Source organism: Crocodylus siamensis, chromosome 5 (assembly GCF_052110815.1).
Source record: "Crocodylus siamensis isolate JL-2025a chromosome 5, ASM5211081v1, whole genome shotgun sequence".
Classification (NCBI taxonomy): Eukaryota; Metazoa; Chordata; order Crocodylia; family Crocodylidae; genus Crocodylus; species Crocodylus siamensis.
Genome location: NC_143399.1, coordinates 153,756,155 through 153,771,878, shown reverse-complemented (window position 1 = coordinate 153,771,878; position 15,724 = coordinate 153,756,155). Strand labels below are relative to the sequence as shown.

At 46.2% G+C, this 15,724-nt stretch overlaps 1 protein-coding gene across 1 annotated transcript in view; it reads left to right on the top strand.

Moving 5' to 3' along the window:
* The first annotated feature begins 10,726 nt into the window (after positions 1-10,726).
* GPNMB (glycoprotein nmb) overlaps positions 10,727-15,724 on the top strand; it is a 29,006-nt gene continuing 24,008 nt past the window's right edge. Inside the window, exon 1 of the mRNA XM_090046772.1 lies at positions 10,727-10,906. Coding sequence (XP_089902898.1) covers positions 10,816-10,906 — 91 coding nt within the window. The 5' untranslated portion in view covers positions 10,727-10,815. The remainder of the gene's footprint in view (positions 10,907-15,724) is intronic.

Genomic DNA, 15,724 nt, shown 5'->3' with positions numbered 1-15,724 from the left:
GTTGCGCGATACTTGCAAATAAAGTGCAACTAATGTAACATCTGCCAAGGGCCTCAGGTTACAGAGATATTCAATGTGGCTGTCAGCAACAAAACACTGGTGCTGTAATTACCCATCTTTGGCTTTAATTATACCTCAGACCTAGGTAGAGACTTTCCTTTAAAAATGAGACTAAAGAAAGCTTCCCTTACCAACCAGACACTCCTTAAAAATAATGTGAAAGGTGATAAGAGGTGTTCAAGCTTATCAGATGGTTCAGAATCTGAAATGCTGACCTAATCATCTGCCATCTTTCTCTGAACCAAAGATAGCCTAAATAATTCACCTTGTGAAGAACCCAAGCTAGGAAAATGTTAACTTTAAATTTAGGGAAAGGGATGCCTGCGTGAAAACATGTTCTAACAAAAACTGTTTTGGAAGTTTTAAATGTAGCATTTCTGTAACTACCACAAAATCAGTAATCAAGATACTGAAGTATAATATGCCAGGTTGCCCACTTACAAGGTTTTTCTTTCCTGACTATATCCTGATCAAAAGCTTGTGATTTCTATATAGCTCAAAAAAGGCAAAACTAGCTTTGCTTTCGTTGGATGTGTTTTCCTCAGACTGGTCAGCTGGCAGCCTGCTGTCACATGTACAGGGTGATACACATTCCTCAGCAGAAAGGCTGCTTGTGTACCGTGAATGAGAATCTGCCTTGCAAGCCCATTAATGGTGGCAAATTGTGTTAAGCAAGTGACATTTTGATCTTGTGGACTCCTTCGTTCTACTTCGTTGTCTTGGGGAAAAGAAGTCATGCTTTGGTCATGATTCCTGGGGTGCAGACTGAAGTGCAGCTCCCCGCTGTAACTCAGAAGCTTTACAGGGAGCTCCCTGACTTACAGTGACCCCCCGGGCCAAACAGAAGTTCACTGTTGGTTCCGGGGGTCGGGAATCCAGCTGTTGGCTGCAAGCCCCTACCAACAGCCCCTCCTCCCTCCAAGCCTAGCCCTGTTTTCAGAATGGGATGGGGGAAAGGGAGCAGAGGAAGCTCCCCAGCCGGTGCTGGAGGATGGGGTGGGTGAATTGGAGCCCTCCCACCTCAGGGGGGACAGCTCCAATACGCCCACCCCACCATAGAGGAGGGGCTCAAAAAACCCTAAACCAACCTCCCTCTGTTCCCTTCCCCCCTCCCATTCTGAAAAGAGTGACAGGCTGGGAGGTAGCACAGACATAAGTTACAGAAGATGCTCTGTTTTGAAATGCCTTCATCTGAACCCTCAGGTAATGCAATGAGGGTTCAGATTTTTGCCTGATTCGCCATTTTTGAAGTGGCCTACAGCCATGCACTTGTGTTCAGTCACAGCTATAGACCACTTTCTATGGCCAAAATTGTCACTTCTGTCTGTGCCCAGGTCACACTAAAGAACAACTCTTGTATTGGTGTTGAGAGGATGCAAAGAGATAAGAGTACACCAACCTGTAACAGTCTGGACACAGAAATGATTATCTGACTTGCAGTTGCACATGACCACGGACCCTGATTTTCTTTGTTTAAAAATCACAAATTCTCTGATAAAAATAGCAAGTTTTCTGGTTAAAAACTCCAACATTTGTGATTAAAATGAAACACCACCATGTAATTGAACACAATGTTTTATTGATATATTTACAATTTTAAAGCAATTTGGAAGCCTACCATTGCCTCAATCACTATAATAAATTTTAAGTATCTATACATTTTAGTATTTGATTGGGGATTTTTGTCATGGAAAATCAGAGCTCCCCTTGTCCCCTTTGCTCACCAGGATGCAGGTCCAGGCCCCTCACTCCCAAGCCACAGCCCTACCCCCCAGCCCTGCTGGTGCCCTTCATTCCCCACCCACAGCCCCCTGGGCCCTGCTGGTGCCCCTCACTCCCTGCTGTCCCCCAGCCCTGCCGGAGGAGGCCCCAGATACCAGGGCTACGGGGCCAGGGACCCAGGTCTGTGGCCCTCTGCCCCCTGCAGCAGCACCTGAGCCCTGGCTGCCACATGCAGAAGGAAGAGGCTGCTGCAGTGGAGAGGATCATAGAGTCCAGCTGATCATCTCTCATGGGGGCAGGCTGCCCACTTGCCTCCCTGCCCTGCTGCCCTCCCCCCAGAGCCTCTGCAGCCCAGCAGGTGTGACCTGGTGTGGTAGGGCAGAGCGGGGCCAGGAGGGGAAGCTCGTTGCCCCTTGCAGAGCTCTGCACTGCCACGGCGAGATGCCCCCTGCCTGCCTGGCAAAAGCAAAGAGCACAACTCTGTGCCACCACACCCACGGCTGCTGGGCAGGTAGGGGGCACCTTGCCATGGTGGTGCAGGGCTTATGGCAGCAAGGAGCTTCTCTGTCTGCCCCTGCTCTGCTCTGTCACGCTGGGTCCCACCCAATGGGCCGTGGAAGCTGGGGGGAGGGCAGCAGGGCAGCCCTTACCCACCCCTGTCCCACATACAAATCTGGGGGGCATGTGCAGGCAGCCTCCCCACTATCCCCAACCCCCAGACAAGCCACCCGCATCCCCATCCTGCTCCCTGCCAGGGCTCTGCAGCTGTGCATTCTGGCTTTGGGCCCCAAGCCCCATGCACAGCCCAGACTGGGCACCAGCCCCAGCCCCAGCCCTATCAAATTCTCTCCCTCCCTCACTACGGGAGCCTCTTTCCTCGCCCACCTCCTGTGTCAGACTTACCTGCAGGAGCTACTCTCCAGGCTGCCTAGAAGCCATGTGCATGTGTACATGCACACATGCACATGGTGTCCCCAGCCTGACTGCCCTCCTCCCACTCCCTCCAGCCCCTTGCAGGCTGGAACTCTGCATTTAAAAAGGGAAATCTGCATTTTTCCCCATTTTTCCATCACACCCTATCATACGATAAGCCTTCAGGTGGCAAAATGCATATCTCTTGTGTACATTGATAACTAAAGACTTAATTCTGTGTGATACTTACCTCTTCTTGTCTTCTGGCAGCTTTAACTCTCTCTATTGAAAGAACAAGTCCTAAAACTTCCCTAGATGTCTGTGTTTCTTTGTATATCTGAATGTTTGGGACACTTCGGTCTATTGAAATCTCTTTAAATAACTCTGATGTAGATGTACACTTATCATTCAAATTTAACTGTACAGGAATTTCTTTTGGACGGAAACTCACTTCTTAGCAGGAAGCGAAGATTAGCTCTAACGTGAAACAAGTTATGTTTAAGATTTAGTAAGGGTAACCTAATTTGGCCTGAAGAAAATTGATTTCAACAGTTTTGCAACATAGTTCAGAAATGAATTTCCACAAGTAAAAATAGTAAGCCCATTAAAATAGGATATTTTATGCTTGATCTGAGAATTGTCTCAGATCAAGAAGTTTCACTAGACCCAGACTTTGAGAAATGCAGTCTAATTTTCAGATGATCCTTTAAGTCTGAAAAAGTAGGACTAGTTTTATATAATTTTAATGCCAACGAGTGCATTTTTTTCACTTTTTCATCTCTCTTTTCCTTCCCTCCTTTTTGAGTTCCATTCTTTCTACTTCTTCAGTAAACAAAATCACAAAAAGGAAGCTTATAAGAAGTGGAAACTTGGACAAATAACTAGGGAAGAATATAAGAGCATTGCTTGGACATGAAGAGATGAAGTCAGGAAAGCCAAAGTACAATTGGAGTTGCAGCTAGCAAGGGATGTGAAGGGTAACAAGAACGGTTTCTACAAGTATGTTGATAGCAAGTATTAGGAACAACCAGCATGGATTCACCAGGGGCAAGTTATGTCTGACCAACCTGATTGCCTTCTATGATGAGGTGACTGGCTCTGTGGATGCGGGAGACCGGTGGATGTGGTGACCTTGGTTTTAGCAAGGCTTTTGATACAGTCTCCCACAACAGTCTCACAGGCAAGCTAAGGAAGTCCAGGCTGGATGAATGGACTGTAAGGTGGATAGAAATCTACCTGGAGCATTGGGCTCAGGGAGTAGTAATCAAAGGCTCAATGTGTATTTGGCAGCCAGTATCAAGTGAAGTGCCGAGTTCCGAGACGGTTTTGTTCAATGTCTTAATTGATGACTTGGAAGATGGCCTAGAGTGCACCCTCAGCAAATCTGAAAATGACACCAAGCTGGGGGGTGTAATAGGTATGCTGCAAGGTAGGGCTAGGCTTTAGAGTGACCCAGACAAATTGGAGGATTGGGCCAAAAGAAATCTCATGAGGTTCAACGAGGACCAAGTGCAAAGTCCTGCGCTTAGGACGGAACAATCCCATGCACTGGCACAAGCTGGGGGCTCACTGGCTGGGCAGCAGCTCTTCAGAAAAGGACCTGGGGGTTACAGACAATAAGACATAGCAGTCAACTGTGTGCCCTTGTTACCAAGAAGACTAACAGCATACTGGGCATCTACACCAGTGATTCTCAAACAGGGTCCTGTGGCACCCAGGAGTACCACCAAATCCTCTGAAAGGTGCTACGGGGTATGAGAAGATAAATACAATGTGAAGAGATAATCAGATAAGCGCAGAGTCAGGCTTGTCCCTATCTAGCCAATCCCTGACTCCCACTACCTCACCCTTCTGCAAGGAAGTAAGTACTGTAATATATCAATTCATTTTTTAAATTGGGTGCCACTCAATTCACAAAACATATGGAGAGGAGTCCAGTAAGGGGTGCTTTGAGTCCAAAAATGTTGAGAACCACTGATCTACATAAAGATTTCCAAGAAGTAAGTAAATGAAGACGAACAAAATCTAACAGGGGGATCGTCAGGGCCACTGAAGTCCAGTTACAACCAATTTAATGATTACATCAGCTCAGGTTCTGGCCTTCATTGGGTGTATCACTCAGCATTTATATAACATTTCTATATATCAAATAATAGTGTAACAAACTCTGTCTTAATCAGCTTTATTTATAAACTGATAAGCTCTTACTATTATTGTTTTATGACTGCCATAGCAAAGCTGTGTTGTTAACAGTATACGTCTTCATGCTACTGGGCACCTTGTTAGGACACTGCATTCCTACTTCATTTATTTCAGTGGGATTTTGAGGAAGCTTGTATCACTGAAGTACAAGAAACAGGAATTATGTTTTCCTTTTGTAAGTCACATTTTGCTTCTGGGCCTAACAACCTTGAAACAGAAAAGTAGAATTGAAAATACACGTTTCAAGCAAAACGCTGAAAACAAGCTGTTGAGTCTTTGCTAACCCTAAACTTTCACTGGGATGGTAGCTTATAAAAAAAATTCACAGCAGAATTGCAGTAATATGATTGTTATAAAATTACTCACTGTTATAATGTTATAGTGTTCCCTTCTGTCAGATTTTGAGGTCTTAGTTTAAACATGCCCAGTATCCCTTAGGCTATTGTCTCGTATTCCCACCTTGTAAGAAATGGGATTACATAGCATATTTGAAAGGACCTCATAAAGTGGCAGTGATTTAGATGAGACTGTAGTTCAATGGCAAATGGAGCATCTTACACTTAGCAATAGGCCTCAAAGGATCAGATATTGTAACCTGTCACTGAGATGGAGAGATGAGAATAAATAACAATTTATACCAGACTTTTCCCCTTCTGTTTAAAGTGGGATTTCAAATGTTTACCTGTGCAGTTCCAAAGGAACATGAGATCTTGGTTTAATATTTTCCACCAACACTGACAACAGTGTTACTGCTGCTATTACCAAGCTTAGTCCACTCTTTCCATCTCAAACAAATTGAAAATGTTGCTGCCAAACTCCTATCCGAAGCTCATTCCTTTAATCAGACCAAAGATGAACACCCATTTTGCAAGACTTCTACCTCCTTCCTTATTATTTTTCAATTATTTTTTTCATTTGTAATTTTAAAGTCCTTTACAAATGAGCCCTACTCTACCTGTTACTATCAAAGATTTCCAAGAGTTGCCATCTCTTGGCTTGTTTTGAATCTCTTCCTGCCCTTGTCAGGTTTTTTATGTAGATTTGAAGCTCTTTGATGCGGGCACCACTGATTACAGTGGGGGAAGAGGGGGGAAGGGGATCATGAAATGCTACCAGAGGCAGGTACTGATCTTATTTGAGGCCTTGAGAGACTACAATAATAAAAAGAAATTCAAAATAGTAATAGCACTAGCATAATATTTAGGGGAATAACAAATATTTAGGGGATTGGCGCAATGTCCTGGCAACCTCGTGATGTGCCACAGTGGGCACATCTATATATGTGCTTTAATGCATAGTAACCTATTCTGCATATTAAAGCAGTGTGTAAAAAAGTGCTAATACATTAATGTGCAGTAGAATAGGCTACTACGCATTAAGCATCACTAAAAAAGCGGCACATGCACTACTGCACATCAGCACAGCCTAATGCACATTAATTTAGTACAAGCAGTCCTCAAGTTACAACATTTCATAGATTTCATAGACATTCAGGCTGGAAGGGACCCTGGAGGATCATCGAGTCCAGCTCCCTGCCCCAGGGGCAGGAAGTCAGCAGGGATCATAGGATCCCAGCAAGATAAGCATCCAAATGTATCTTGAAGGTGTTCAAAGTGGGTGCTTGAACTGCCTCTGGCAACAGTTTATTCCAGACCTTGGGGGCTCAGACAGTAAAGAAATTCTTCCTTATGTCCAGCCTGAATAGGTCATGGCGGAGTTTGTGATTGTTCAATCTTGTCATCCCTCAGGGAGCTCTGGTAAGCAGACGTTCCCCCAGATCCTGATGAACAGGATCCCCTTCGATTTCAAGTTACAATGTTTCACACTTGCAATGTTTATAAATTGACACCCTGTTTCAACTTTATGACGTCAGGTTCGATTTTACAATACTTGATCTGATGCAACACCACACCAGCGAACAAGTTTGCTGCATCGCTCATCTCCCTGGAGAACATCTGTCTAAACTTCCTTGGACACTTCCTTTAAGAAAGCAGACAAGACTCCAAAAACCCTGCAGCCAAGACTCCTGAGAAGACTCCAGCCAAGAACCCTTCAAAGGGTGTATCCACACATACAAGCATGTGCGCTTGCAGCAGTTCAAATAGAAGTGGTGCAAATTTGAGCCAGCATTTTTGCTTCAGGGCACGTGCTTGGACATGCACTTTGTTGTGGAACAAATTGTGACACTTGGGGCACAATAACCCCGCCTGGCTCCTCCCAGATCTTCAGCCAGGGGGAGCTAGAGCCCAGGGCCAGCACCTGTCCTGGCCCCAGCAGTATAAAAAGCTGCCCTGGCAAGTAGCTCAGGGCTACTAGCTCTCAGGAGCTTCTGGGGCCCAGCCAACTGGTACCTGGGGACACTACCCCTTGTGCCAGCTGGACTGCTGAAGCAGCCCTGAGTGTTCCCTGCACCCTCTACCCAATGCAGCAGTCTGGCAGTGGGGGCTGCTGCCTGGCTGTGACCTGCTGTGCACCTGCCAGACTCAGATGGGGACTGCACAGCCAGCAGAGGCTTCTGCCCTCTGGGCCAGCTGCCAGTGGACTACGGTTGCAGGGTTGGCCTTGCTGCACTACTGCCATATGTGCCCTTACCTGGCCATCTGGGCAACTATCACCTGGAAGATGTTCCGGCTCTGGTGGCCTGCTTTGAACTGTCAAAGCATGTCCTCCTGGCCCCATTTGTCCAGGAGGTCAGCCACAGCCAGATGGGTCCAAGGTGCCAGATCTAAGCAAACAAGGTCCTGCCACTGGCCTCCCTAGCAGGAATTCTGGTGTTCCCTATTGGAAAACTGAAAAATCCCTGATAAAAAAAAATCCCCAAATCCATGTTCCTCCACAAGTAAAACAAAAGACCACTATAAAGACAGAGAGCAAGAAAGAGACAGTGATCAGCTGGACAACGTTTTATTGGTATATCTTACAGTGTTAAAGCAAGTCTCTTATCACAATAATAAAGTGAACTCTAAATACATGTTTCATGAATTCATGACTGCATCTTTTGCTGCCCTCTCACAGGGCAATGGCCCCCACACAAGGGGTTTGGCCCTCTCACAAGGGGTACAGCCCCCCAACAGGGGGTTCAACCCCCACACAAGGGGTACGGGCCCCCAACAGGGGGTTCAACCCCCAAGTAAGGGGTTCGCCCCCCAATAGGGGGTTCGGCACTCTCACAAGGGGTATGGCCCCCCAACAGGGGTTCAACCACCACACAAGGGGTATGGGCCCCCAATGGGGCCAAATGGCCCCCACAGGGGCTACCACCCTCTTTGCAAGGCCCACATGCCCCACCCCAGCTCCCCAATTGCTGCCCCACCTGGCCCAATCCCCTACTGGTTGCTGCAGCCCCCCCAATGGCTGCCCCACTTGCAGCCCCCCACTCCCCCAGACCTTCCCATGGGTGCCCCACCCATCCTCACCCCCCCAACTTGCACCCCCAGGCCTCCATGGCTACCCCCACAACCCCAGGCATTATCACTTAAAAAAAAAAAACCCAGAAAAAATAATGGAAAAAAAGCGCCTCTGCTTACATGAGAAGCAGGGGTGGGGGGTCTCCAGGGCCTCCTGGCAGAGCCCCCCCAGCAGCACAGGGCAGGGCTCAGGCTGGGGCTTCTGGGGCTGTCACTCTGCCCTGCACTGTGCCCCAGGCAGCCCCAGGCCCCCCCATGGCCCCCTCCCCCCTCCTCCAGCCCTCCCGACCCCTTACTCACCGGCACCAGAGCCCTGGTTCTGAAACATGCAGCCTCACCGGCCGTGTGTTTCAGCACCAGGGTGAGGGGCAACCACAGAGACGCTCTGGCAGCCAGAGTTTCTCTGTGGAGGACCCAGCCTCCGGTTGCCTCAGGGCATGCATGCCCTGCACCGCTTTTTTAAGATCAATTTTTTTAGACCCCTGGATATTCAGGGGTCTAATTTTCTACCCATGCTGCAAGTTTGCAGTGCAGGGAACATTTTTTTTGTTCCTGCACATGCCTGTTGCCCCACCTCAAAGGAGTCTGAGGCAGGGCAAGAGGCACATGCGCGCCCGTGTGGACGCGCCCAAAAAGTCGAACCAAGAGCCTTTCAAAAAGTCCATCAAACTCACCTCGAAGAAGTCCTTCCAAATCAATATAATTGCTATTTAAAATATACATACAATAATGTAGATATATTACTCATCTATAATTGACTGAGCACAAAATTCTGGGGTATTTTTGGTGAAAATAGGGTATCGAGCCTTGATTCAGGAACAATCCCTCATTTATAACACTGTTTCTTATGAGAAGTTTGGTTCTGAGTTACAACATTTCGACTTAAAAAGACACGGTTTTCAAGAACCAATTGTGTTGTAAGTCTGAGAACTGCCTGTACCTCAAAGGCACTTTTATACATGCTCCAGGGGTGGGGGGTGGCACTTTAATTAGAGCAGCTTTGAGTTCACGTACCCCCACCACCATTTTTAAACGTGGGGACGCTCATACACAAGACTCAGGAGGCTGTTGGACTGCAGTAGTACCATGCTCCAGCAGACGTGATTAATCTAGTCTGCTCCGATGCGCTGAAATTCCAGTGTGTCAGAGCAGCCTCTGCACTCATGTATAGGCACCCTCATACTGGAGGTACTAATTTTAATGTTCATTAGTAAATGCATTCAAGCATGTGTGGATGTACCCAGTGTAACACAGCATCCCAACATCATAGAGAAGTAGGGCCTGAAGAGACCTCCAGAGGTCATCTAGTTCAAGCCCCTGCCACAGGCAGGATCATCCCTATCCAAACCATCCTATACAATCCATAACCTAAACTCTACGTAAGGCTACCATTAACACTGACACAACACAGACCTAACACCATAACCTGCCACAGTTAAAGAAGGAGAACCACAGCAGGCAACACTCTGCTTCTATGAAATGTTGTCAATATACACTCAAGAGATCCTGAGGAGAGGGCCATGCCCCCTGCTGCAGAGAAAGGCAAAAACCCCTGCAATCCATACCAATCTGATCATGGGATAAAATTCTTTCCTGACTCCAAATATGGCAATTGGTCTGACCCTGAGAGGAGGGGCAAGACTCTTTAGCCAGCAACCTTTGGCTTTGGTCCCAGCAGGAGCACTGGCAAACCCAGTCAAAGTCCGCATCTGAAGGCAGCTTAAAAACACTCTGACACAAATACCAGAAAGGTGGGAGATGAGGGCAACCAGCAAAGTTTGGAAAAAAAGGAAATACCCACAGTAGAAAAGAGACATGGCTGTGCCAAGATCTTCCCTGATCAGTGGCTATCCAACCTCTTCTTGAACAGAGGAATATGATGATATCATATAATTAAAATACATTTTAACTACCAAGTATGTAATACTGAACAAAATTTTCAAGAGTGCATCAATGTTGAGATCAGTATGAACCCAAGCTGAGCTGAAATCAGCCATTCACCATTTAAGTCAGAAATGGAACCATCACATCCTCCAGATACCATGTGAATCAGCAACAGGTTCATCAAGGCTCATCAAGATTTCTGCAACAAGTTAAGCTGTTGCAGAAACAACTGCAAGCCAAAATAAAAAAAGAAGTAGCATGTCTTTACTGGCAGAATATGGCTTTAACTTGAAACTAAATAATTACAAAACCTAAAAACAATGCAAAATTGGTACAGACATACCTGAGGGGTAAATGGCATGACTCCAGGAGGCACTCTTAGAAATGCCAGTGCATGCTTAAAAGATTGAGTCAGAAGCACATGAGCTGAAAAGTTGAACAGAACACAAAATCATGCCTCTCTGCTTAATGCCATCACATGATGAGCCCTGCAGCCCTTCATTTAATCAGGGAGGAGGAGGAGAAGGGGAACAGTGAAATATTATTCTTGCTTCTCTGAAGAGGCTGGAGGAGCATTAAAGTTAACCTGTGCTAGAACAGAATCTGTTCACCTGCATGTGCAACACACATGCTCACTAACACCATGAAAGGTTTGTGCTTCCTGGTCTTCCTTGGATTCTTCCTCCTGAATGAAGGGGTTCTATATACCACCGCCAAACGTGAGTGTTTCACTGCTTTTCTCTCACCTGACCTGAGATGTTTAATTTACTGCAGTCAAAGCTATGTTGTTTTTTGTTGCTGCTATTCTTAACTGTAGGCTTTTGCAGATTCAGGTGGACCTTTGAGTATTTTCAGGCTGTAGCTACCTAGAGGCCAGTCTAGTTGAGGGTTACCTGCCTCTGTGGCTGCAAATATGATTTGAGGTGGAAGAGCTACCTACTTCCCCCACCCAATCTTCTTTAGGAGCAATTCACCAAGGCCTGGGGTTGATGGGGACTGATCTGTTGTTGACCTCCTCACACAGAAAGAGTTTAGGAGAGGGAACCGAGACTCCATTGACCTCTTCTTGTTTCCATGAGCAACATATTGAAAGAGCTGTCACTTTTTCATTTCTCCAGCAGAAATAGCACAGCAGCTCAGGGACAGGAGTCCAACTGAATGGGGAGCAATGTGCAAAGATAGACATTTCTCCTCTTCCAAAATCACAAAAATTTATCACTATTAATAGTAATCACTCTCATGGATTGTATTATTAAACTACTGCTTTGCATGATGCTTCATGGTCACTTGCTCATGAAGACTTTTAACAGCAAATGAGGAAAACATTTCTCTAAGTTTTTCCCTGAGCTGTAGTTACTCCAGTTTCTCTCCACGTATTAGAGGAGCTAGTGCTGAAAGTAACTGTTGGCCTGAAAATGCCTTTGTTGTATAATCCTAAGCTTGTGAAACTTCTTATATTTGATTGAAATAAACAAAGTATGTGTTAGGGGTCAGGGAGGAAAGAATTGCCTTAAGAACTTGTCTAGTTTGTTAGATTTTTTTAATGATCACATTTATTACTAAAGTTGAACAAATAGATAGATAGTACTGGTTTACTGACAATTTAAGTATATTGAAAAACATTCAAGTTTAACGCTGAAAATTTTTGGTGAATTAAAAATGTTGCTAGAAATATTTAATTTTGACAAAATCAGAATTTTTTTAATTTCAAGCTTTATAGGTTTTGTCCATATGCAAAACCCTGAAAAATCAGTGTCTAACTTTTAAATTAAAAAGCTTAAATCCTTGGGAATCATGACCCCTATGCTATTTGTCACAAAATGTCTGCCTCATTCATGATAGAGCTGTGCACCCAATAACCAGGTGGTTCATAGGTTGTTTTTGAGCCTATATAAAGTTCAGGAAAACCTCTAGGCTTTTGATGGCAGGTTTTCCTGATATCACCAAGAAATTTAATATTACACCATCATGCATTATTTGACATGTTTCTACAGGTTATTAATTACATTATTTCATTTGGCCTCATGCTGCATATGACCTTCCGAGTTGAAAGATTGCCAATGGTTCTTGAAGACCCCATGGAAGAATTGAACTTTCTCAGCAGGAAGAATATGAAAAGACAGTGTTTATAAGCTGCATTCACCTTGATCATTTAAAAAAAGCAGGTGTTCCAAGGGGAGAAGATATATGTGTGTGTATAGCTTTTGAAACAGAAATAATTTGACTTTATCATTATAAATTGCTTATGAATTAAATCCTTTTCCAAAAACACTAGCTGTCTTAATGACCACTTCAACCACTTTTTTACGTACCATCAGCCCACAAGTGAAAGGGCAACATTATTCTTGGGGTAATGTGACAAAAATTACACATAAAAGGTACAGACAGAAGTGCAGCTCCCTGGTCTAACTCATGGCACTTCACATAAAGTGCCATGAGTTAGACTGATCCTCCTGACCCACCAGACATTAGCTGGAGAGGGAGGGGAAGGAGGTTCATTCCGGGGTTTCTCCTGCCTGTGCTGGCGGGTGCGGATTGGAGCCCTCTACCTCAGCGGGCTTCAATCTACCCACCCCAGCCTCCAGCGCCAGCTGGGCATCACCCAGAATGAGTTCCCTCCACTCCTTTCCCCATACCCTGCCTCCCGTTCTGAATATAGCATTTGAAGAAATAGCAGTATATGGTCCAAGACTTTAGCCCTTTGGTAGCTCATGCAGTTCTTCTCAGAACTATTTGAAAAGTGTGTCAGCCCAGCCCTGCTCCTGGCATGTACAAGCACAAGTTGGCAAAGGTGCTCTGCTTAGGAGCGCCTTCATCTAAACCTCCATGTAATGAATGTTCAGAGTGTCATGAGATAGGGACCTTTTAAAGCACTTTGCAGCTGTGTACTCATTTTGGGTGTCATGGGTGTACAGTACTTTCAGGCAAGGAACAGAAATTACACACAAACCAGTAGAAGTGATCACAAACTGGTTGAACTCTGTAAAATGCCAGAAGTTCAGTGTACATAAATTGGTTTTAAAATGGTTGAAACCAGTTTAAGGTAAACCTTGATGGATGTAGTATCAGACTTAACTGTTTTAGGTTAAATTAATTTATTGAACTTCTGTCCCAGATCCCCTCCAAAGTCAAGTTAACTCACAGTCCCCTAACATCCCATGATGCTTTGCATCCCCCCACAAATCCCTTTTCACAAGGCGGGTGCACTAGCCTTGGCCCAAGCTGTCTGCTTCAGCCAAGCAGGGAGGTGTGCTTTAGTGCACCCTGGCTTCTGGTCTGAACCACTGCAGGCATGTGGCTGCATTTCCAGAATCAAAAGGGAATGTCTGTTCACTTGCTTATTGGTTGAATCTACGCAGCTTAAACTAACCTGCAAAGATTGAATTGATTCAGTCTTGGGCTTTTTGACTTTCTGTACTTTAGCCCTGTTGAACTCAGAACAGTTATATTTAGAATGAATTTAGCTTATTGTCACTCTGGTCATAGCTACGTAAGCATTCCAAGCATGAACAGATCCACTTTTTTCATAAAGTAAACCAACCCCATAATTCCATTGTTATGTCCAGCTGCATGTATAATTCCTTCAATACAGTAGAGAGAGGTGGTTAGCTATCTCTCTGAACCAGTTAGTCTCTAAAGTCCCTGTCCTGCCTTCTTCAGGATGGTAAAAATGCCTGTAAAACTTTCTTAATTCATCTTTATTAGAAAACTAGCCAATTCCCCATCAGGAATGACAGGGGGTAGGGGAGAAGAGTATGGGGACAGAGCCCCATGCCTTCCCCACGCCACCATCCAGACCTGCTTGCCCTTTAACTCCTGCTGCTTGGGTCTGGGCCCACTCTCCCCCCTCCCTGCTACAGTGGCAGAGGGGAGGAGGGGAGGTATGGGCCTGGGCCCAAGGGTGGGGAGAAACTGGCCTGCCATAGCAGGGGAAGCAGTGGGCCCGGGCCAACCCGGCAATGGGGGGGGAACAGGAGGAGCAGGCTCAGAGCTGATGTGGGGGGAAGGAGTGGGGCTGGGCCCGAGGGGGGGAGGAGGCCTGAGCCCAAGCTGGAGAAGAAGCTGGCCCACTGCAGTGGTGGTGGGGAGCAGCAGGCCCTGCCCAACACAGCAGTGGCTGGGGGAAGAGAGGAGCAAGCCTCCTCCCCCCTGAGCCTGGGCCTACTCCTCCCCCACCTTCTCCTACCCCCCTCCGTCAGCTCGAAGCCCACTCCTTCCGGTCCCCCGCTGCCTCTGGGTCAGCCCAGGCCCACTGCTCCCCGCACCGTGGCAAGCCAGATTCTCCCATGGCTCCGGCTCAGTCCTTCTCCCCCACCATGTGGGACCCAGGGCCACTCCTCCCCTCCCCCCACCACTCCCCTGACCCGCAGCGTGCCCACTATTCCCCTGACCTGCATCAGGCCCGCTCCTGCTCCCACTGCCACCGGGTCATCCCACATTGAGCCCTGCAGGTAGCAATGATGGAAGGGGGGAGGGGGCGGGCCAAGGCCAGAGCTGTGGCTTCGACCCCCTGCACCGACACTGCTGTCACCTGCAAGGAGTGGGGGGGGGGGGCAAGGCCAGCTCCAATGGCCTCATCCCCCCCCTCCACTCCATCACTGACACCTGCAGAGAGCAGGGCAAGGGGGGCAAGACCTTGCCCCTCCTGTTCTGTCCACTCTGTTGCCCACGCCTCCAGGGAGCAGGGCGGGGGTTAGGGTTAGGGTTAAAGTTAGGCCTCGCCCTCCCCTCTCCATCCCCTGTGTCACTACCATCATGGCAGTGCTCCATTTCACCACCAGCTCCTGTTTGAATGCTTGTTCACATTTGGATTGGCTTTTTGTCAGCCAGTCAGAGCATGAATAAAGCATTATGGACAGAAAGATAGACAGATGTAGGCTTTTATAATATTAGAATACAAAACAGCAACTAAAAAAAAATGTCAATTTTAAAACTGTGGGATGCAAGCATCTCCCCGCCACCCCCTTCAAGCTTTAGTGGAGAGGAAAGAGCGAGTGTGTTTTAGCCCTTTCTAAAAATAGCAGAGAGAAGTGTATGTATCACATTTATGTTCATAATAAGAAATACTGGACTTTTTCTGCTGAATGTCCTTTGTACCTGATGTGTTTCCCCATTAGTAAGTTCTGATTCCACAATGAACTGCTTATATAGAGTCATTTTGATATTAAGAGGGATAGGGTTCAGCTGTTTGAATTCTTTGATCAGGGCTAAGAGTTCACAGTATCATTTCACATTTTTCAGATCAGCTTTTGCAATGTAACTTTTGGTTTACAATCCACTGAGAAGATTTTTCAAGTAGTTTTGAGAAGGAATACATGAACTCCCAAAGGGCTAAAGTTTAGCCCATATGCTACTATTTCTTCAAGTGCCTTTTGATATTCATATAATTTGCACATACCCTAAAGAAAGGAAAGTCTCAGAAGAGTTTATTATTGACAGACTGGAAGACACAAGCTTCATTTACAATGATAAAGTTCTCTACATTCATGTCAGTGAAGGTTTTGGCATTCAGTGCATGAATATTTTAAAATGAAGGC